The sequence below is a fragment of the Leuciscus leuciscus genome (genome assembly GCF_965113295.1).
Source record: "Leuciscus leuciscus genome assembly, chromosome: 19".
Taxonomy (NCBI): domain Eukaryota; kingdom Metazoa; phylum Chordata; class Actinopteri; order Cypriniformes; family Leuciscidae; genus Leuciscus; species Leuciscus leuciscus.
In genome coordinates this window covers 33,803,859-33,828,858 of record NC_138743.1, presented here as the reverse complement: position 1 = coordinate 33,828,858, position 25,000 = coordinate 33,803,859, and the positions used below count along the sequence as shown (strand labels likewise).

The 25,000-nt window shown below is 38.4% G+C and overlaps 1 protein-coding gene and 1 long non-coding RNA gene across 3 annotated transcripts in view; both read left to right on the top strand.

Annotated features, from left to right (window-relative positions):
• nbas (NBAS subunit of NRZ tethering complex) overlaps positions 1-23,220 on the top strand; it is a 187,830-nt gene extending 164,610 nt beyond the window's left edge. For both annotated transcript variants that reach the window (XM_082147804.1, XM_082147805.1), the window contains one exon: positions 23,058-23,220. In XM_082147804.1, coding sequence (XP_082003930.1) covers positions 23,058-23,201 — 144 coding nt within the window. In that variant the 3' untranslated portion in view covers positions 23,202-23,220. The remainder of the gene's footprint in view (positions 1-23,057) is intronic.
• Positions 2,881-3,973, top strand: LOC309482578. The gene is made up of 2 exons (XR_014200314.1): positions 2,881-3,105; positions 3,147-3,973. It is a non-coding gene; the product is annotated as an uncharacterized lncRNA (long non-coding RNA).
• Positions 23,221-25,000: the final 1,780 nt, after the last annotated feature.

Sequence of the window (25,000 nt, the reverse complement as noted above, 5' to 3'; positions counted from 1 at the left end):
TAAAACTAACCTGTAGCTCATCTGAATTATATAACAATAACAATTAGGCTATCTCATAGTGAAAACCATGTAGCCTACCAAATTATTGTAAAATGAAGTACCGTCTTACGTTTTAAAAAGAAGTTTGTTCCCGTCAGCGAGGCACACAAACATGACAGTCACGCGGCTGTTAGACGGTAAGCTTTTCTTAGACTGTTCTTTTTGCACTCGCGATCTTCTAACATTACACTCTGACACACCGTATTTCTTGACACACTCGTTTCACACATATTTGGCGCCACTTATTGTTATGGGTGTATTATTGACATGTAAAATTCTAGACCCCAAGTATAAGACGAACCCTTTTTTTTTTTTTTTCTAAGAAAAAAACATTGGCTTATATTAGTGTGCTACTTCTGCCATATTAAGCTATGGCAAAGAGCATTATGTTAGTATTCAATTCTGAATTTTAGCCATAGCATTGTGAAAGTGAATTCTAATTTTTCTTTTTCTTTTTCTCAGAAACAAAAGTGCTAGAAGGGAAAGTGCTATCAGGTGGATGGGTTAGGTTTCAGACGAGGGTGTTGAAGAAAGTGTGATGGAAGAAATTGCAGTGAGTGGAAAAAGGTTACACAAGAAGCTTTCAGGAGAGGCAAAATGTGATTAGGTCGGTCCTGCAACAACATTGCTGTCAACCAACAAGACCATAGGATAAGCTATTTGTCAATTCCACCCTTTGCCAAGCCTGTACTAGTGCGGTCTTTCTCCCAACGGTCTGTGCAGCATTGCGTCACCAGAAGTGCACAAGGTTTGAGGGCATGTTGGACTGGGAACAATGTTGTTGCAGTCTCTTACCTTACTCTTAAAGGGTTAGTTCACCCAAAAATGACAATTCTGTCAGTAATTACTCACCCTCATGTTGTTCCAACCCCGTAAGACCTTCGTTCATCTTCGGAACACAAATTAAGATATTTTTGATTAAATCTGAGAGCTGTCTCACTCCTCCATAGGCTTCTAAAGACGTTATAACTTGCTGGCCCAGAAAATGCATTAAAGACATCGTTAATATAGTCCGAGTGACTACAGTGGCTCAATCTTAAGTTTATAAAGCGACGAGAATACTTTTTGTGCGCAAAAACAAACAAAAATAACGACTTTATTCCACTATTCATTTCCTTCTCTCTGGGCCTCGAGTTTTTTCACGTAGTGTTTTAGCGCAGCGCGTCTGTGTTGTATGTCACACGCAGGCTCACTATTGGCCGACGCTGGTCATGTGTGTGATGCGTGTGACGTGCAACACAGAAGCGCTGCGCAGTTATCCTACGTGAAAAAACTCGAGGCCCAGAGAGAAGGAAATGAATAGTGGAATAAAGTTGTTATTTTGGGGTTTTTTTGCGCACAGAAAGTATTCTCGTCGCTTTATAAACTTAAGATTGAGCCACTGTAGTCACTTGGACTATATTAACGATGTCTTTAATGCATTTTCTGGGCCAGCAAGTTATAGTGTCTCAGAAGCCTATGGAGGAGTGAGCCAGCTCTCAGATGTAATAAAAAATATCTTAATTTGTGTTCCGAAGATGAACGAAGGTCTTACGGGGTTGGAACAACATGAGGGTGAGTAATTACTGACAGAATTTTCATTTTTGGGTGAACTAACCCTTTAATATCATAGAGCACTGGTTGGTTGTTAAGAATGTTGTTCCAGGACCAACAAAGGCTTTTGATCCAGGAGCACGTCCTACTTTTATAAATGACATTAAGCAGTCATGAGGTCAGGTTTCCAGAGGTTTGAATTCAGGTGTTCAATGTCTTAAAGGTGACTCAGCTTTGACGTAATGTTCTCAGGAATCGAGAGCACGCTGAACCTTGGCTATATATGGAAACGGTTTTACCTGCGGCAGATTTATGCCCGCGCTGAGAAGATACAGTGGGTTTTACGTGCACCTCATCACACACAGACAGCCGTGATCCATCAAAGACCTCCGTCCTTGGCCTGGAGCTCCATTAGCATGTGGTCATACTGTATGTGACTGCAAGAGAGAGAGCAAGAGTCATAATGGTTACTCCACCAACATGCATAGAGACATTGAACTCCATTTCTGAAATCCCTTTAGTTAAACAATAATGATCTCAAGGTGGGTAGTATGCATATCATGGAAAATCATCATTTTTATTAGTCTTTTGAAAGAAGATTCAATGTACTATGCCATACTGTTATTTCAAAGAGTTCAAAACGCCCCCAGTTCACGGTTTATGAAAATACACTGCAAAATGAATATACAAATTATGACGTCAGAACAAGTACATTGAAGGTAGAGATAGACTATATTAGAGCTTTCTGTTGGTCATCGTGTCAAATTAGTTTGACAAACTTGAACCTGTTGCAGAATCTGCATAGGGAAATCTTTCACCCTCAAGCAAAATTCCTGATCGCACATATTCCAATTGAAATGACCCATTTTTGACTGCAAAAATTAGCAGAAAAGTGATGAATGTGAACACATCTGTGACATACGTCGTCTTTCTCAATCAAGCTCTCTTATGAATCAGTTTGTTACAAAACAGCGATCCACAGATTCATATGTGATACTAAATCATTTTAGTGAATTATTTTGTTTAGACTATTCATTTAAATGAGTCTGAGTCCTTGCACTTTAGACCCTGTGCAGCATTTACTTATTTCATACAATTCTGCCATATATATGTATATGTATATCTGTAAAGTCAAACCCCTCGGATCTACAACATTTACCGGAAGTACCCCATTTAATATTTCAATAATTTAACAACACATAAACATGTTCAATGATTATCTGATATTGGTTAATGGTCACATGACATGCAGTTAAACAATTAAAATATATTTTTTTACCAAAACACTTTATTTATTTATTTTTTATTGAAAATATTTGTTTTTTAATTGTATTTAAAAAATTTAGGATTGAATTAATTATTAGCTTTTCATCAACTCATGAACCCCTTGCAGTTCTTTTACAAATCACAGTTTGGGAAAACCTGATTTATGTGCCAGATATGTCAAAATCGTCTTATCTTCAAGGAATAGTTACTTATTTTGTACACTTGTAGCTAATGTTTTCAAAAGGGATGCTCACTGTATTTTAAATTGTAAGTAGTTTTTTGTTTGGAGAGCTACAGTTTTAAAGTAGCTTGTCATCACTGAATACTACATCATGTGAAAAAGCAAGGCAAAAGTACTAGATTTTAGAAATGATCGGCCCTGTCTAAGATGAGTGTACAACTTCACTCACCGACTCTAGACAAGACTAGACAGATCATTTGGTTTTCTACCTCCTTTGATCAAGGTAGATCTCCATTTTCTTCTATGCTGTAACTGTGAGTACTTGTTCCTCTCCGCAAAGTCCTTCATCTGAACGTCTGTTCTTTTAAGACAGGATTAGAATATCAAACTCCTGTGTTGCCCATCCCGCAGTCCCCCAGTGCTGGGATTTGGATCAGCTGTACATTGAGAGCACAGGGTAATCTCTGACTTCTGGCTCTGCATAAATCAAAGAGCCGACTTAATATTTAATTATGCTCCAGGTACTTCTGCCTGTTTTCTTCATCTCTTTCTCTCTCTTTTTCTCTGAAGCTAAGAGGAGCACATTCTGCCTTTGTAAGGGACTGCCTGAACAGCTAATCACATACAATCATGCTAACAGCAGTGAGGTCTCCCAACTTAACAGAGTCAAGTGGTGTTTCATTAAAAAAAGAAATGAACAAAACTCAACATCTCTGGATATGAACAGGTGTGGAGTCTTGCTGGAGCTGTGGTGCAGCTGTTGGCGCGTGTGCACTGGGTTTGTTAGAGCTGTGGTGCAGTTTGTCCAATGACAGGATACGTTGTGCTCTTAGTCTTAACTCACATGAACACATACTGTGACATTTTTTTGTCACGTATATGTCAATGCTTTAGAAAAAGTGCAGTGCCACTTTCATGCTTTAAGCTTGACAATGAATATTATATTATATTATATTATATTATATTATATTATATTATATTATATTATATTATACAAGAAAAAAATAACACTATAGTTTGTTGAAGATTGCACATTTGAAAAAGCTGAACACTGGTAAACTGAACCTTCTTTGTGTACTCATTTATTGATTGATTTGCATGTACATGTGGATAGGGTTCCAGCGCGTCCTGGAAAACCTGGTGTCACGTATTCCCTGGCTTTGTGTTTCATGTGTTTTGTTTATTGGACTTTTAGTCTGCATTTTACCCTGTTTCTGTTCCTGTTTCTTGCCCTGTGTGCCATTTTTGTAGATTTTCTAGTTTTTATTTCATTCCCAGGTGTGTCTTGTTTGCATATTACCTAGTATTTATACCCCAGTGTTTCTTGTTCGTTGTCGAGTCTTGTTCTTTCATGGATGTTTGTTTGGTGCTCTCAATTCTGTTCCCTGGTTTTTTGGTTTCTCCCTAAAACAATAAATGTTACTAGTGGAAAGTGTTCAGGGGCATTGAGTTTTGTCACGTGAGAGGAGTATTTTAATGATGGCGTTTAGTCTCATGTTGCCCCTTTCAGCGCTAAGCTTGTAATTAACTGCTCAAATGTTTGCAGCGAATGTCAACTGGTTAGCATTAGCATTGTTAGCATTAATTCAGTAACTTGCTAACTAATTGTTTTTATATGGTAAAAGCTGAGGTCTGCACAACAAGTTTATTGCCAAGTCGATACTGAAAATTAGTAGATTAATCGTGATTAATCGCATCCAAAATAAAAGTTTGTGTTTGCATAATATATGTGTGTGTACTGTATATAATTATTTTGTATATATAAATACACAGATATGCATGTATATATTTAAGAATTTTTATTTATTTATATATCATATAAATTATGTATAAATATATATACAGTATATACATACAAATATTTCTTAAATAAATACATGCATATGTGTGTTTTTATATATACAAAATAATTATACACAGTACACACACATATATTATGCAAACACAAACTTTTATTTTGGATGCGATTAATCTTTGCCCAGCACTACTGAAAATTTTTACATTTTGCAATAACCAGTCTTTCAGCAGTACTGGTATTACTGAGTTATGTTTCAACTCGGTCCCTGCTTATAGTTGGCTCTTTTCAAGTTCTCCTCCCATGCATATCCTCTCTGAACTCTCTGTAAAGAGCGTCGAATGTTTCCGTTTACAATGTGTTTTTTCAGCGTTTAGTATTGTAGCCAATATTTTGTTGACATGACATTTTGTTGAGCGCGTGAGTGCAAAGGCCAATCAGAGGCATTCGAGTTAGTCAGAATCTGCTCAAAACGCTAGAGATTTTTCAGCACAAGTTCATTGGCTGAGTTCTTCACGCTCGCGAGTCCTTTCATTACAGCCAACACGATGTATATAAGAGATTCATTGTGCAGTGTAGCCAGCTTAATTGATTTTAATGGGAGTTTTCACAAGAGTGCAGAACTCTGGGAGCAAGCGCTGAACTGAAGTGATTGACAGGTTCAGTGATTATAAAGGGAGCGCTCTTTGTTTGCTGTGTATATATAACCCACTCACAATTTAAACAGTTTTATTTTACTGCTCTGAACACACGGCCAGATTTCAGTAGTGACAACCGTGTTTAAATGTGGGATTAAATCCAAAATTGTTTGATTATCATAGTGATAAGCATAGCAATAAACAGGCCCAAAAAAGTCTGGAATGTCAAAATTTATGAAAAATGAATGCCATTGTAGTCAAAATATTGACTAAATTAAAAAAGGCGGAAAAAAATGCTGTGTAAAAACAAACAGGTGTGCCTAGGAAAGGTGAAGAAGTGAACAGCTGTTAAATATTTCTGTAAGTCAGTCTTATGTAGAACATATGTAAAAGAGGTCGTTCGTTTTCTGATTAGGTCAAGCTCTCTTATTCTCTCTTCCTCTCATATAGTCTTCTGGGCTTTCCAATGTATAATTTTCTAGCCAACTGGTGCATAGCAAATAAGGGTCAAGAGTCTGATCTGTCTACTCGACAAGAATCAGGGAAAAAAGCAAGGAAGAAAGAAAGAGGATGGCAACGCAGTGCAGTGGATGTGAAGAAACAGGTGTTTGCTTTTAATTTGGCTCTCTTCTTCTCTCAAGACTTAAAATCTCACAGCATTTTCGCTGATGGAAAAACGTAGTGGGCAGTTTAGAACATTGATCTGTCTCTAGACCATTGGGAAATGATTAGTGTGTGTGTGTGTGTGTGTGTGTGTGTGTGTGTGTGTGTGTGTGTGTGTGTGTGTGTGTGTGTGTGTGTGTGTGTGTGTGTGTGTGTGTGTGTGTGTGTGTGTGTGTGTGTGTGTGTGTGTGTGTGTGTGTGTGAGCATTTGTGCTGTGTACAGTATTTGTTGATTTCAAAGCACTGCAATGACTCTATATTGGGTCTATTGTTCTTGGTGTGTGTGATCAAGGCACTTTTCACCTCTCTAACACACTGCCACTGTCTCAATGACCTTTGCTGCCTTGAGGGTGAGCACAATGAGTTTCCGTCAATGTTCCAGCAGTGCGTGAATGACTGTTTGACTGCTCTTAATAGCATTTGAGGATGGTTTTTAACAACATCGCAGAATAGTTCCTCACTCCACTGAGCCGTACCGTGCATTAGTCCTAAATTGGACATAAGCTGAAACCTACAGAAATTGAAGTGAAAACTGACACAATTTTTCAATATTCTGTGTTAAATCAATGCTTTGCTAATCACTCTTGTCTGTCTTTTTTATTATTTGTTGAAAGGAAACTATGAGGCAATGATACATTCCTCCCTGAAGAGCATTTGAATTATTTTAATATCTGCTTAATTGCCATAATCTGCTTCACTGAGCTGAAATGTTCTAAAGAGACGCTGAGAAAGAGAACAAGTGGTGTTTCTCCATTTTCTTTCACAATAATTTTCTGTCAAATCATGGTAATCAGGGTTTTTTTATGTAAAAAATTAGGTTATATAAGGTACTATATACAGTAAGTTATGAGGTTTTTGACCAGCGAATGTCAGATGTGTTTATCCGTCATTAGAACAGTAGCAACTGAAGGCCATAAGTGCATTAGGGCTGGACCCAAATATTCGAATATTCGTTCGGTGGGTTGGTATTCCATTTGAAAATGTGACATTCGAATATTCGTTTTTTTGTTGTTGTTTTTTTCACACCTGGGATCCCCCGCGAAAGGCCGGCGACACACTGGCTGCGTGGCGTGAGCATTTTTATTTCTGCTCTCATGTAGTCATGTTAACAGGTTGGAGTTTGCACACTGCCTGCGTGAGACACACGTCTTGAAAGGCCAATTTATACTTCTGCGTCGGGTTCGCGTAGAAGGTACGGCGTAGCATACGCATTGACGTGTACCATACGTCGTACCCTTCGCCGTACCCTGACGCGCACCTCCTCAAAAATGTAACTACGCGTCGCGGCGACGCGGACCGCAAGATCTGTGATTGGTCGGCTGGATAGCATCGCGTTTCCTCCTACCCATTTCCGGAATGATCTTCTGCACTCTGCACCGCCCGCCCGCCATTTTTAAATTCCGAAGATCAGTGAAGAGCCATGGAAATAAACCAAGTGACCGAGAGATTGCTTGAAGAAGTGCGGAAATACAGCCATCTGTATGACTCCTTCAGTCGCCATTGCTCGTAGAATCCTAAACTCAAAACAGCCGCGAGGAATGTAAACACAGTGGAACTGGAACATTAAAACCCACCCGCGCCAACTAGCGTTTCGGCGGTGTAACTGCAGAGCAACACAGACATTCGCAGAAGTATAAATGCTCACGACGGCGTCGCCTACGTGCGTACCCTACGACGTACACTACGGCGTACACTCGACGCAGAAGTATAAATTGGCCTTCAAGAAAACGCGTGCATGCTAGAAATAGAACCGACGCCTAAAAGTGTTCCAGCAACGTTACGGGAGTATTCTCTGGCTAGCGCAGAACAGCGGAGTTTGTATGGACTGAAGAAGTGCATGCCTGAGCTTTGTGTTTTGGGTTAAGCTGCGTTGCTTTGACATTGTGGAAAATAGAATAATAGAAACAAAATGTATTAGCCTTTTTACCCGTTATTATCAATCTAAATTAATCTCGTTTTTAATTTAACTTAATTTGTTTTTTCTTTATTTAAATTTCGTTTTCCTTTATTTCAATTTCGTTTTTTCTTTATTTAAATTTCGTTTTTCTTTATTTAAATTTCGTTTTTCTTTATTTAAATTTCGTTTTTTTCTTTATTAATTTCGTTTTTCTTTATTTAAATTTCGTTTTTCTTTATTTAAATCTACCCTTTCCTGTGTCAGTCATTTGTTAGTCAGAAAAATATTAGACTACCTTAAAAGTATTGCTTAATTTAACAGACCTGTGTGTGTGCGTTTTATATCACTAGTGCAGTGTCCGTTCTCGGAGCATATAGCCTAAGCCCTGCCCGCGTGAGGCGCGTCGCTTCCCGCTCGCGCTGTTCTGTGGTTTACTAAAAGTTTATTAATTCTGAATGTGTCGCATCTTGTGTGTCCATCTATATTGCACCAAATGCGACACTGCACTTATGAAGTCGATTGGATGAACGGTTCTCGAAATAATAAAAATGCAAACGGACATACAGACACACAGAGATTCCTGCCTTTATTAGAGAGAAGAATATGTTCAGCCCCCTCTCTCCGAAGCTTCGAATATTCGATGGTCATTACTACCGAAGCTTCGAAGCTCAAAAAATGGTATTCGGACCAGCCCTAAAGTGCATCACACTGTGTTTATTGTAGCTATGTGGGCTCTCAGTTTTGTTCTGTCATTTGTCCAAAATCTCGTTATAAAAAATGAAGTGCTTCACACAGGCTATTTAAGACCATATTGGCTATGGTTATAATTTAACAATAAATGCTTAGACTGAGACACTTGTCCGCTCATCAAATGTGTTAAATCAATCATAATGGACACAGCGGAAAGATTCATACCTTAGGACCACAGTGGCGAGCAGCCAAAGACATTAACAAATATATAGGGAAACCAACAGATTTAAGGGGAAAAAAATAACGAAATATGGAGATACGCGATTTCCGCCCGACGATCGACAGACAGTAGATAGATGGATAGATGTGTGTATGTAAATTTCTAACGATTGTTGGAGGTTATTTAACATGCTCCAATTCGAGGTGTGTTTTAGTCTGAGTCTGACTCGCATCATTTCCCAGATTTGATTTCCGCCTCTTTCCCTGGGGTAGCTTGAGTGTCTCAGAACCTGCTAATCTCTGTGGATTTTCATTCACAACTGCCTCTGGAGCTTACAGACAATGGTGTGAAAAACAAAAACATTGGCAGCTCTGTGGTAACTGGAAAACAACCAGCCGTTACGACAGTGCCATCAATAACAGCATCTCTGAATACATGGGTCCGCAGCAGCAGAGGTTCAGCTCCTTTCACAGGCAACGCTGGGCACTCACTAAAGATGGACAGATTCCAGAAAACTCTTCCTGTTCTGACAAATCTCAATTTCTGCTCTGACGTACAGATGGTGCAGTCAGAGTGTAGTGTATGCAACATCAGTTCATGGATTGGTCCTGTCTTGTTTTAGTGATTTTGGGCTGGTGTTGGTGGTGTAATGGTGTTGGGAATATTTCATTGTTGTTCATTATGCATTTTATTGTTTATCTCCCCATCTTCTAACGTCTACTTTCAAGACTAGCACACATATTCTGAAATAAATGTGTAGAAATGCGTGCTGACATCATGTCTGCATGGACCAGGATCTGGACACTGTCCTGATCAGGCATGATGCTTGAAAGCAATTTGTCTGTCCATACAGAAAGTGAATTTGTGACGTGGAACAACAACCAATCAAACCATCATTTGGAGAGTTTCACCTGGCTTGATGGCACAAAAATAGAAACAACACAGTGTAAGAATATTTTTTATTTTATTTTTTAACCAAAGATCCAGGTTGTTCTGGCAATAAAAGACTCATCACAGCGGTTTCGATTGTCACTCTGCTGTGTTGGTTGGTGACGTAATGACTGTTGGTTTGCTGAAAATCAAATAGTGTTTTACAGAAACACTCAACCTTTTAGTGCACCCAAGTGGTACACCTTCTCAGCCCCTCTCCTCTGAATATTCATGAACCCCTCCCATATGTATGCATAATTAATTAAATATGTGAAAGAGACTGAAATCTCAACACAAATGGCTTTTATTATTCAAATGTTGAAATATTAAATGCCATTATGCATGTTTTCCAGGTGGGAGCATGTCAAGAATACTCTGGAGTGAAGCTAGCATTTCTCTTTAGCATACAAGGGTAAAAGTGTCGTTTCAAATGCTTGCGTTCTCACAGTGTGATATGGATATTCATGTTCATATTATAGTTACAGTGAACGTGGATCGTTTTTTTTCCCCCTCTTCCATCAGGTGAGAGACAGACAGGTCTTGAGATGTATTATTGGATACTGCTATGCCTTTACAACAACACTTTCAGGTTAACACTGGCAGGTAGATGTGTCGCCGTTGTTTTGTATGTTACAGGATCAGTATTTGAGGTGGTTTCTGTCTTGTGTTGGTAGCGCTTCTACACAGTTATTGCAAAATACAGCATATTAGAATGATTTCTGAATGATCTTGTGACACTGAAGACTGGAGTAATGGCTGCTGAAAATTCAGCTTTGCCTTCAGTGAAGTAAATAACATTTTAAAACATTAAAATAGAAAAGAGTTGTTTTAAATTGTAATATTTCCCTATATTTCTGTTTTGACAGAATTTTTGATCAATTAAAAGCCGCCTGGGTGAGCAAAAGTTTGAAGCTCTTAATGACCCCAAACTTTTGAATGTTAGTATTTGTAGAAAATGTTAGTTAATCATCTAAGCATCTGGAGCTATGAATAGAGTTTAATTTGTCACCTTGAAAGATTCACACAGATTTTGACGGTAAGCCTGTCTTAACATTGGAGTAACATACTTTGATAATTGACAAAATGTAAATGCTTATGGAACTTGAAACAGGTTTTTCTTGTCGTCTAGTCCAACAGATAGTCCAGAAATCATCTTAAGCCTTCTGGTCTAACCAAGTTAAGGTCAATAGTTGTTGCGAGCACGAGCCTGGTTCACCATGCACATTTCTCTGCAGCAACATTTAATTTATGTTTTTTAAGGTAGTCTCTGTCATAACCTTTTGAATTATGCTAACAGCTAGCTCGTATTTCACTAGGCGCGTTTCCATTACAGATTTGCGCAAAACTTTTTAAAATGTCGACAAAAAACTATTGCGAAATTACAGCGTTTCCATTGACCGATCTTATGCGACTAAAACTTCATTTTTTCCTCTCGCGATCAGTAAAATCATTCCAAAAACCATGGTAATGGACGTTGGTAGGTTTATGTACTATATCCCAGCCACTGCACTGGCCATTATTATTAATCGAAGGAGATGTATGTGTGTTTTCCAAGCATTAATTGAAGGAACGACCCTTATTATACTTGTGAGCGGCACATATGAGGAGTTTCTGGGTGTTTCTCCCTCAAATCTGCTTCTAGGTCTTGATTGTGGCATTTCTTTGAGGTTTAGAATCCATTATTCCTGTAATTCTTTCGTCTTACTGTATATGAATTTAATAAAGAGCTCTGTCTCGTATTCTGTCCAAACACACCGCGTCATCTACAGTACGTCAGGTGACCTGTAAATGCGCAAAAACTGTTTCCATTGCAATTTTGCGAAATATTTCTTTTTCGAATTGCCTGAAAAACCTCCTCATGCGAGCGTAGAAACTTTTTTGCGATAAATGGGAGTTTTTGAGAAATTGACACGTTTCCATTGGGCGTATTTTCAATTCGCAATTTCAATTTGCGCAATTTGAAGGGTAATGGAAACGCGGCTACTGTTGCTTTTGTCTGATTGGTGTCACCTGATTTTGTTCACATTTGTGTAACCCAGTGCATAAATATACAAGTATAATTGTATAATATGTTACTTGTTGTGTCTTTTTATCTTACACCTTTAAACCTATGATTATTCAGGTAGGGTAAGGACAGTCAAATCTAGCCTAAACCGTAAATTACTCACCCGTCCGCAGGTTGAAGTTCTTCAGGAATGACGTAAAACAGTCCCTTGTTTGTGGTTGTTCTTTTTTGTAGTTGTAAGTAAAGTCTCACAGGTAATAATAATAAATAATACAAATAACAACACTTATTTTATTGGTTACAATACAAAGCTGTTAATGCAAAAATGTGTCCCTCGGTAGGGTGTCAGGTGTCCTGCTTTACTCCTCAGTCTTTTTATACTTCTTTATAGGAAATTCCAATTCCATATCAATCTCTGTGACTCATGTCCAATAGTCGGATGTCCTTGCGCCTTCTCCTTCGCTATTTGTCGTTTGTCTTACACTCTTCTCCTTCCTTACTGTAGTCATTCTTATCTCCGCTTGTGATTTTAAAACCTTCTCTTCATCCCTGTGTATCCTCTTGTTAACCTTTATGGCAAGCAAAATAACATTTCTTTGAAACGGGTAAATGGCAATATCAATATCCAAAACAAATAGCAATTACAATCTGCATTCCATACACAGTGTCTTCATTCAAATATATAGATTTTTTAAATATATATCCAGCCCATAGATTACAGCTGCCAGACCTTCTTTTATACCAGAACTCATAACAGATTCACAGACATCCGATCCCTCCGGCTTTTACGTGCAGTCATGCTGACACACACTTCTGCACCGACAAACACATCATGCATTCCCTGACATAAGCATGCAGCGCCATGCTAGAGCGCACATCACAGGCCGCTGAAGAGGTACGGAGATTGCGCCCTGGAGTATCATTCTTTGGAAACTCAAGGGCCCTCCAGCCCGGAGCAGTCGTCTTTGTACAGAGCCAAAAGGATTTGGTTTGTGTGGGTGTGTGTCAGCCTTACCTGAACATCTCCCTCTTATGGAGACAGAAGTTCACTTGTTCTAATGCACCGGTTTTGGTGATTGGCTCCTACTCTTATGTCTTTTGATTCTTTTCTTCCTCTCTCCTCCCCATTCCTTCCTCTCCTGTCTTTTTAAACTGAACGACCTCTATCACTTCTGTACAGGGCACAGGGGAAACGGTGGAAGTTAGGCAGTAGGTCAATGAATATTAATAAGACATTTTACACTCCTTCTAAAGGCCAGGCACGACACTTCTTCCCCCCCCCTCTCCCAGTCCTCTTTCTTTCTCTCCTTCTGCTCACCTTTTCCACACGGTCTTTCATCCCTCCTGTGATATCACTCCATCCTCAGTGAATGAACAGAATGAGTTGTACTCAACATTGACCTTATAGGCCCCTTGAGGCCACAGAACCAAGATGGGGTTTTTTGCCTAATAGCAATGCATAAAATAGCATTGTATCAACCCAAGTATTTATTATTTATTATTGTTATTATTATTATTATTATTATATGATTTCAGCCACCTTTTAAAAATTTTAATAATATAATGAATAAATATACAATTATTTTCTCTTTTTACATGAAAATGGCTCATGGAAAAATTCAAATCAAATGAAAATCGTACATTATAAATAATGTAAATTATATTAATTGTAATTTATAAATAATGAGCTCAATATATTTTTAAGTAAACTGTAAAAGTCCTTGCACACCGAGTCCCAAATTCTCGTCTGAACTTTTCGCAAGTTAAAAAATAAATACGACCTCACGTTGTTTCAATCGCGTTTACACACTGGCTCCGAAACTTTCGTCCGTCATGAAAAAATTCAGTTCGGGTTCTGATTTTCTGCATTCTCCGCCACCGTAGCAAGAGCTTTCACAGGTGTTTTGAACAATTCAGAGCCACCGAATGACGAATACGAAAAAAACACATACGAACATTTCTATCTCAGTGTGCAAGGACCTTAATATTCAATATTTATATACTATTAAAAGGAATGTATGTTTTTATTTATTTTTAAATAAACAGTAATATTTCATATAAATTTTATTATTATTATTTTATTATTATTATTATTAATTATTATTTTTATTTTATTTAAAAAAAAACATTTGGTTAGCTTTAACAAATAATGCCTAATTAAGAACAATAATAATTCTTATATATATATATATATATATATATATATATATATATATATATATTTTTTTTTTTTTTTTTTAAGAATTAACTAAATTAGCGACATATTTTAAATTATTACATGGCTTGGTTGAATTCTAATGTAGAATGCGGTGTGTTATTTATTGATAACAGACCGCTGCTAAGTATAACACACCGTTGCCATGGACGCAGGATTCTAACTGTAGAGACGTAACAGACTATTTTCTTTAGCGGAAGCAATACAATCGTTTTTAAATCAATAAACTCCTTTTTAAATCAATATTTTGTGTCAAATTATTGATTTATTTGGTAGGTAGCCATGTAATAAGCGGGATAATGTAGAGCGAGGCGGTTGTTATAGCGAATGGGATCAGGCTGATTCAAGATCAGGTCCTGATTAGCCTGTCGGGGTTGTATTCGCTATAACAACCAAGTGTACCTCATGTGGTGTTGTGTTCTGAAAGCTGGACCCCAGAATGGGATTCTTTTGTGCTGATGTTCCCTTCAGGATGCATGACTATCTTAACCAGCCTTGCTTTTAAAAACCATGTCTGTACTGGTCCAAAAGTTAGATCTGCACCTGACCAGCACAAACCAGAATAAACCATCCTAGCGTGTAAATTCATGCTGGTCTAAGAGAGGTATTTCTGCAGGTTATTCATAGATGTGATGCAAAAAACATTTAGGAGTTAGAGGAACCCTTGAAAGGTGCATTACTATTTCTCTGTTTTTGGCTCAAAATGTTTCTAGACCTCAAACTGAACTTATATGATGAGTTTGAAGTCATCACATGGTCCTCCCTTCTTCTGATGTTCAGGCCCAACTGAGTCTGTCCTCTTCCTAAATGTTTGATCCTCAGACCACGACCCGGCGGAGTCTTGAGTTTTACAGTTCCACCACGAATCCCTTTCGTTTGATAAATAGAAAACAAGATTTCAATTATGGAGTAATCCCTTTTAAGGGCTCATCTCCTGCATCTCCTCCCTGCTCTGAGCTCAGGATGGCCTTAATTTATTCATTATGCATAAGCTATTTATTATTCATTTTCTGGTATTCTGTCTGCACATACTCTTCAGAGCGGTGTTATGGAGAGGAAATCAGAGAGAGATGAAATGTCTGTTTTTTTTATTTGAGCCACGTCTGGCTGGTTTGGTCAAGCACTTTGCCTTGTTATGATATCTTTCTCTCTCTTTCGTTCTCTGCTGGTTTTTGCCCGATGGCAGAACTGACCGGAGATCACTCTCAGAAATTTGCTGAGCGTTGTAATTGACTTTGGCTAGGTTGGAGGCCAGAGGTGCTATACATCTGTAGTTATGCCTCAAAAAGACTTATGATCTAATCCCAGGGTCGGCCTGTATTTTACCAGTGTAAGCTGCCTAAATACATCATATGTGTGTGTGCTGATGATTTGCATAGGTAGGTTTCTCTGAGATTCTAAGTGGTTAGTGCACATGGTCCAGGCAGCAGTGAACCAGCAAGACACAGAAACTGAATGAGAGAGAACTTAATGGGATAGTTATCCCCAAAATAGTTGGGTCCAATGTTGCTCTTGTTTTGGACAGTGTGTTATAGTGTGAGTAATGTCAACAGTGGCAATGCTGTGTCAAAAAAATATGTTTGTGTTCCAAAGAAGAAAGTAAGTTATTCTCTTGGAATGACATGAGGGCGAGTAAATGATGAAAGAATATGTCTATCTCTCCATCTAACTATAGTTCTTTCTCTCTGTGTCCTATGTCGTTCTATCTATTGTTGTATTTGTCTTTATATCTGTCTGTCTGTCTGTCATTCTATCTATTGTTCTATTCGTTAGTCTGTATCTCTATCTATTGTCCTATTCGTTAGTCTGTATCTCTATCTATTGTCCTATTCGTTAGTCTGTATCTCTATCTATTGTTCTATCAATCAATCTCTCTGTCGTTCTATTTTTCTACCTGTCTGTCTATATCGTTCTATTATTTAATCTCTCTATCGTTCAGTATTACTATCGGTCTACCAATTTATCAGGAGTTCTGTCTATCATTCTGTTTATTGTATTAACTGTCTGTATGTCTATTACTCTGTCATTATATCATCTATTTTTCTCTATCTATTGTTCGACCTATCTGTAGTTCTGTTTGTCATTCTGTCTATTGTTTTGTCTGTCTATCTTTTGCTCTCTTTATCATTATATCTGTCGTTCTACCTATCAATCTGTTGTTCTGTCTGTCATTCTATCTATCATCTATTGTTGTATCTATCTGTCTGTATGTCAGTCATTCTATCTATTGTTCTATTTGTCAATCTATTGTTCTATCTATTTATCTATCAATCTATCTGTCGTTCTGTCGTTCTATTTTTGTCTGTCTATTTATATCGTTCTACCAATCTACCTGTAGTTCTGTCTATCATTCTGTTTATTGCATTAACTGTATGTATGTCTATCGCTCTGTCATTCTATCATCTATTTATCTGTCTATCTATTGTTCGACCTATCTATAGTTCTGTCTATCTTTCTATTGCTCTGTTTATCATTCTATCTATCATTCTACTTTACCTTTCAATCTGTTGTTCTGTCCATCTTTCTGTCTGTCATTCTGTCTATCCCTTGTTACATCTATCATTTCAATTCGTCATAGTTGTTCAACTCATCATTGTCTGTATTGTGTATTTTAGCCATCACTAGAATGCTCTATTGACCAATCAGCACGCAGGATCTGGGATCTGGGAACCAGCAAAGGTTAACGTGGGAGTTGTGTGCAGCTGCCCGTCTTCAGCTGTTTTCTCTCCGCCAGAGAGGTCTGCTCTGAACTCTTCCTTTCAGAAAAAGAGTTGATGTTAATGCCCGGGAACTCTTTTTTTTTTCGCCCACCTTTTTTCTTCTATTTTCTCTCCCCCGCCCAATGAGTGTCTGTCTGTTGCCTCTCAGATCAATTTGCCTCTCAGCAACATGGGCAGCTTAAACAACTTGTGAATGTGTGTGCACGTGCATGTCCAATTCTGTTTATGCATTGATGTGTAGACCTATTCATGAGCCTACATGCACACTAGGACTAGCTATGTCTAGCTATGGCAGATCTGGCTTGTTATTGTGCATTTATTGTGTCTAAATACTACATTGATCAATAGAGATCCATCTCCTCCTTGGCAAAACTACTTCCTGTCTCCTTCCTAGTGTCGGCTTGACAGATTAGAAGCTTTGTCGCCATTGAAGTACAAGCGTGCCGTAAAACAAAAGGGACCCACTCTTGTTGTGTCCAGTTAAAGGCGGGTAATTACCAGCCAGCCATCTCTGATGTTTACAGCGACTGTCAATGCTAACTGTCTGCTCTTTTTGCATTTAGACACATGAGGCAAAACAGCTGAAGAAGCCCTTTATATTTCCTTCAATATGTTAGTTCTTTCCACAGGCAGGCTTTTACTATTTGGTGCTATGTAACTAAAAGCCCCTCACAGTTCGAGTGGTATGTTTGCGTGTGTGGGTAGGCAACAATTAACGGTCACAGGCTAAGATGGAGCCCAGCCGAGTTTAAAGGAGCACCGCAAATCACTGTATATGAGAATTTCCACACTGACAGACACGAGCGCAGATGCACAGACGCACACACACTGAACTAACCCTTAAATGTGCAGTTGTTGTGTGTCTGCGTGTGGCAGGGAGATTTCCTGCAGGTGGGGGAGAGCTGGAGTGGGCGGACGCCTTGAAGTGTGGCGTAGTTTGATGGCATCGCCGCAAACTCATTCAATTTGTCTAAGGATCCCCCTCCGCACGCACACACACACAGATTGTCTTTTGGCAGCGTGGGCAGATGCTCTGAAGCAGGGAGAATGGTTGCACCAGCGCAGGATCTCTTCCTCTCCCCTGGGGTCTGTTTTAAAGGATGATGGGATACTGGAGGGCAGAGGATGTGTCATTTTATTTTATTCTCATTTTTCCCTCTTGCCCTGGCACTGATGTGCGTGGACGTAGTTCAGTGAAACAGACCCGCTTTATTCCACGCTTTGTCCTCTTCTAACCTGCCTGTCTCTCTCGTTCTTTCTCTCAGAAGTGTGTGTGGGTGATTAGAGCGTGGATCTGTCTGGCTTTGCTTTTAGCACAAGCTGTCATTGCTTCTGGTTTAAGCATATATTCTACTAAGTGTGCACTGACTAATGTCTCTTGGGGAATTTTTCATTTGGAAGGTGAAGATGGCCACAGGAACCCTTCGACTTTGTCACTGATTAGCTTATGAGTTTTTCGACCTGCCATCCACAACTGAGAACGTTGTCAAGGACATCGATGAAGCTTGGCAGAGGATTAGGCATTTGAAGTAACACCTCAGAGAAGTGCAAATTTCTCCGCTAAAACCCCAGCCTGCTTTCTCCACTGAAATCTCATGCTCTACAGAAAGGGTCCAAATACTTTAAATTTATTTCCAATTTACTTAAATATAGTTAATTGAAATGAGGGCTTATGAAATGCTTGAAATTAATTTTGTACACACATATAAGTTGCGAGAACACCATTTACACTGAGAACTTTGTCAAGGACATCAATGAAGTTTGGCATAAAAAATCACTTTTGTAGCTTTTACAAAGATTCATTATTCTAAACTTATACAGTGAAGACTATGTAGTGTTATTTTGCATTTGATAATTCAATTTCTATACATTAAATACTGTGACTTACCTGAAAAACATAGGCTGAAGCACCATTTCATTTGTATCTTTGTTCTGTTGTGTTTATCTATGCTTTTAATATTTATTTTATTTTATATGCAGATTCACTCCCCTACAAAATCACCCCAATCATTCTAGAATGATCAATTCTTTCCAAATTCATCTTATGAAACTGTTTTCATTTCACAGTATTTATCGCAGAAAAACAAAATATCACAATGTCAGTTTTTCCCAGTACCGTACAGCTTTAGTTAATATGTGTTTGTTTTTGTTTTCTAACCACAACATTTCAATAGGGAACTGAAGGGCCTCGGTTTGCCAACTCATTTTATCCAATTAGAAGAGAGACTGATAGGTCTCGGGAATACAGGCTCCGTTTAGGTGTTGTCTCAATGGGTATTCTCCGATCATAATAAATGTAGGTCAAACATGATTGGCTGTAATGAGTTTATTAGGCAGGTTATTAATCGGATGAATGTGTAGGATGGTGGGTGAATGGAATTATGGTGTTGAAAATACTCAGGCCGAAGTGTCAGCTTAATTGATTTTCACATCAGTGAATAACGGTGAGACAGGAGACAGCGAGAGAGTGAAAGGAAGTGTGGGAATTAGAGAGATTCATGCCAATATGATGAAATTGTTGCAATCTGTTCATTCATTCCATACGTGTGGTGTATGTGTGTGTGTATATATATATATATATAGGTAGATAGGTAGGTATGAGATTCAAGAAAAGTGTTAGTTCAAATAGTCATGATGCTACTGGCATGTGTATAGACACATATGGACACATATTGTGTGTTTTATGACCTCCATCACAATGGCAAACCATATCAGTTGCTATATCCCTTAGTTTTTTACTCCAACTGATTTTTCTGTCTCCTCAGTCATTTCGATGTGTGTTTTGCCCCCTTGAGTTTTTAGCTATTTTCTGTAATTTCTTGGAGCATGCTGGTACCATGCCATGGAATGGCTCTTTGACATTTTTTGTTTTCCCCTCAGAAATCAGACATTTTCTCAGCTGTTAAATTGTGCTCCCGTTGCACTGAAGGGAAATTAATTACTTTCTCTCCCCGCCTCCCTCTTTTGGAGGAGAACACAAGAGTCACCACAGGGGACAATTCACTCCTTTTGCCATAGAAGTCTTTCCATTCTATATGTGTGTGAGTGCCAGTCTAGCCATTTCAAGTCCTCTCTCCTCCTCCTCCTTCCATCTTGCTTGCTTTGTCTTTTCACGTTTAGTCCTTCTGCTATCCGTGCGTTCTTTTGCCAGCTCTCTCCATCTGTAAACATGATGTCTTACCTTTTAGTGCTGTAGCCTGAAAGATGCTCTGCCTCTCACAGATTTAGTCTTAGCTTATGATTAGCTGATAAGCCAAATACTTTATCTTCTACCTTCAGTCTCAAAGATTTGCATATTTACTGTATGGTCATGCATTTCACAGTTGCACTTGGTATATTAGTGAGAATTAGTGTTTTCAAGCCATAGATTTCCTCAGGAAGTTTTAATGAGCGCAGTGCCCTCTACTAATATTGGCACCCTTGGTAAATAAAATAAATTGCATTGTTTATCCTTTTGATCTTTCATTAAAAAAATTCACATTTTATCCTTTCATTAAAGTAAAACAGTTGAAAGTGGGGGGAACTCACATTATATAAAAAAAAAAAATGTCTCCAATGCATGTTAGCCACAATTATTGGCACCCCTAGACATTTTGATGAGTAAAATATCTCTGAAGTATATACTTGGGATGCACTTTTTCCAGAACGAGTCCGATACCGATACGTTCGTTTTTGGTACTTGCCGATACCTATACCTGTATTTTCACTGTATTTGTAATATTTAAGTATATTGGGTAGAGAATTTCCCTGGAGTAGAGGATAAAGCCCCGTTCACACTGCCAGCGACACGCAGCGACAAAGCGACATGATCCCATTCATTTCAATGGAGCACTGGCGACTTCCGGCGACAAGAGCGACAGTGACCGTTGGCGACAGAATGTGGGCGTGTCAAGCGACACGAGACGCGCGACAAAAGTTCAGAAATTTCAACTTTATGCAAATGAGAAGCGATTTTCGCAAGCGACAACCAATAGGAAAGAAGACTTTCAGAGGAGCTCAGCTCACGTCACCGTCTCGAGTGCAGGCAAGACAGGAGTTCGAGGGCGATTTCACTGTTTTATATGATTTGACTGTAACCACATACATGGATATAATAAAATGATGCATGGAAAAGAAACTATCGACAGTCTCAGTGAGTTAAATTCACACATTTAGTTCGAGTGTTGTAATTATGATGCAAGTTTAGCACTGCTGCAGATCATTTTACAGTTTCCCCTGCATTATGTTGACTATTAGGGACAAGAAAATGTATTATTTGTCAAATTCGAATGACGTTTTAGTAATTTATGACAGTATGAGTTAATCTGTTGATTGATCGATAGGTTAATCCAGTAGGCTAAATGATTTAATCCACTGAACACTGCTGTGGTAATATAAAAACACTCTCCCAACAGCATACTGTTTCTTTTGAGCCTAAATCCTAGTCAAATTAAAATGATATAGTTGTATATATCACTTGTGATGGTATTTTGTATAGATATGGCCAGACGTGCAGTCTACCAGTCACATTAGAGCGACAGCACTATGAACGCCCACAAGCGACTTCACAGTACAGAGACTAGCGACATGCAGCGACAAAATCGCTGGCAGTGTGAACGGGGCTTGAGTGTGAACGATGTCTTAACCCATGTTGTCATTTGAGCCACATGTTTTTTCTTTGTCCACGGTTATACAACTTTTGGTCTGGTTTCTTCAACATAATTTCAATTATAATAGGAATACACCTTCAACCTTGCCCCTTAATTGCTATTTTTGGGACCCCAGACAAATCAGATCGATTTAATTGGGCACAGAAAGAAATTCTCAAATTCACATCTTTATTGGCCAGACGTCGAATTCTCTTACAGTGGAAATCTCCAAATCCTCCGTCAGTTTCACAGTGGCTTACTGATGCTATGCATTTCTTAAAGGAGCTGTATGTAAGAAATGTATTTCAATTAATCATAAAATGGCCCTGATATGTCACTAGACATTAAGAAATCATGTTCATTTCAAATACTTATATCACTGACACCAGTAGTCCGGCCAGGATATTGTCATTTAAAAAGTGAAGTTGCAGCCCTCAACTGATGTTGATGTTGTCATCTTGTGTTTTGGCCTGAAGCTCCACCCTCCACCTATCTACCAATCACGAAGTCAGTAGTGTTTCGGCATCCGGGTTGCCAGCTCTACTCTAGTTACCACAGCTGCAGCTACAAACATTCATGCTGGATCCTGCAGCCTATCTGGCAACCTGGAGTCAGGGGGGAGGGGGAGGGGATACACCGCTCTACAGTAATTTGAAAGTGATTGCAGTACCAGTTTTGGCCACAATCTTACATACGGCTCCTTTAAAACTTGAGAAAATTAAGTACGCAATGAGAGGAAACACTGACAAGTTTTTTTTTATATCTGGCAGCCTTTTCTATCATATTTTGCAGACTTGCAAGTCTTACCAGACTAAGTCCTGTTATATTTTATATTTGTATATGATTTTAAGTAAGCCGGGGTGGGGTGGGGTGGTTTGGTTATGTCCTTTTCTTTTCTTGTTTTCTGTTATCTAAATTGTAAAAGTTGTCTATTTTATGTAACTCGATTCAGTTTTCAATCAAAATATGTTGCTTATTGGGTAGAGAAACCAAAATAATATGATTCTTATTTTAATAATAAACAGTGTTTTGGGGTTTTTTCAGGTAGTCTAACAGTAGTTTTCAGGTACAGAAATTTGAATAAAGTAATCAAATGTGAAATAACACTGCATTAGATATAGATGGATATTTATAAAGTTACAAAACTAATTCCGTTAATAGCAGTGATTGATTTCTTTGTCATTTGTTTAATTAGCATTAAAACGCAGCAGCAGGTTTATTAGGCTGCTGTCCCTTTAAGAATGAATGCACGGATCCAATATGAATATACTGTCTACATTCAGTTGAGATTTAACCGACTAGGTTTGCTAGATACTCGCTAAGACGGGCGTTTGTGTGAATTCGTCCATTCTAACGCAAGACGTCAAAGAGAGCTCAGTTATTGCGCGCAGTCTGAGACGTGGTTTTAAGGGGGCGCGTGCTTCGGATGTTTGCGTTAATGAAACTTATTGACCTGCAAAAGTTCTATAATAATGTCGGGAACCACTTGTTATACATAAATCATGTAACAGTTCTTGTTTTATTTGCATATACGATTTGGTTTTAATCCAAACGACACGTGTGCTGAGTGAACGATCCGCAATCAAGAGCATTCAACAGAAGTCTCTCTCTCTCTCTGCTTCCCTCCCTTTTCTTAGTGTGAGATGAAAGATGTCGAGAATGAAGAAAAGCGAAACTCCTTGTTTCTGGAGCTGTTGGAGTCCAGCAATAAATGGGAGGAGTTTCAACACCTTATGCTCCTCCTACAAGCATGGCCACCAATGACTGACAAGAGCAGGTGAGACTTTGGTGCTGATTTTCGATTTACATTTTCACTTATAAAATTGAGGCATAAGCTGGTCATTATCGCAAAGTAAACCCTAACAGGATGATCAGGACAAGAAAGATTAGACCTGATATTATCCTGCTGGAGTTTATTTTAAAATAATAACCAGCTGAAAGTACATTATCCTACTAATTGCTGAGTTGGAATATTTTATTATGTGAGAAAGAGACTGCATAAGAGTGATAAGAAAAACATAAGAGATTGGTTGCCAGGGACAGCTGTCAGATATACAGTTTAGCGGTCATTATACGAAATTTCTGACCACAGAATGCCCATGATTGACCAATCAGAAACAAGTATTTTAAAGAGACCTGTACACAAAAATCCCTTCAATATACAGGTATTTAAAGCAAGCTGTTTTTCTCATTAGATGTCTTTGAAATGGACTGCTATTAGACCATTAAGTGTGATCGCAGGTTTGATTGAGGTGAATTGTTGTGTATTATATAACTGAATGAGTTTCTGAGGTTAGTTGAGGCTGCCAGAATGTGCGCTGATGATCGGAGAGCCGTTCCGTATCCGGATCAATAGACAGAAACAGCGAATATAAGCTGGCTGATTATGCATTGTGCCACGCTTTCAAATAGCTTGAGGCTTTTTGTTTTCATGAAGAGTTTTGAATTAACATTCTCAGAGAAGAATACAGAGCGTGTGTGTGTGTGTGTTAATGTGTCCGTGTGAGTTTGTGTGTGTTTGTCATTTATGCTCTTTGGCATTTAAACAAAATGTGAGTTGGATAAAGGCCAAATGTAGAGGGGATAAAGGAGAGTTTGACTATACATTCATTTGTTCAGGGTTCACAGACATTCACGGGTGATCACGCAGTGTACCGGGTGTGTATCTTCACTTAAGATTTGCACATTTGCTGTCTCCTGAACACCTGTGTTGTCGCTCCTCATTCTGTCTTGCTTTAGTAAGTCCCAGAAAAGGCCATCCTAATGGAAATCAATTTAAATCGACACACCACAGAGCTCTTTCTCAGAGGATACATGATACTGGCCACACCATGATCGTTTTAAAGAATCTCTAATGTTTAAGAGTTTTTCCCCTCTGAACCTTTGCTTGCAAAGTCTTAAAGGGATAGTTCACCAAAAAATACAAATTCTAAAAGAAAATTTCATACATTAATATTTTTTTCATTTAATTATTCTCTTCACAAGAACTGAAATTGAAGTTGTGATTGCATCTATATTCATGTAGTGTCCATAGATAAGACAGTAAAAACTGGAAATTAGGTCATTATTCACTCACACTAATATTGTTCCTTGTTTTTCCATGAAATATAAAATAATTTTGTCAAATCACTCATTTCTTTTTTGAAATGACAAAAAAATTACTCATATGATATGATCCAAATCTTCTGAAGTCATACGATATTTATAAATATGGTAATGGCACAGATTGGATGTCACTAATATCAAACATAATTGGCTTTTTGCATTTCTCGTAACCAATCACGACATCCGCCAGTGCCATGTGAGATTTGAGAGCTTTGGCAGCTCAACTTAAATTTCGGTTTATGGCTTCAGAAGGCTTGGAATACACTGCATGAGTTATATAGACCATTTTATGGCACCTTTTATTGTGCTTTTATAGTTAAAACCGTTGTTTTATAGAGAAGATCTATGTGAGGATTCTTCACAATTCTCCTTTTGTGTTACTCGGGGAAAGATGGCAGCATATGGGCTTAAAAACAACATGAGAGTGAGGACATAATGAGAAAATTTTGCAAATGAAATGTTCATTTGAGGAAGT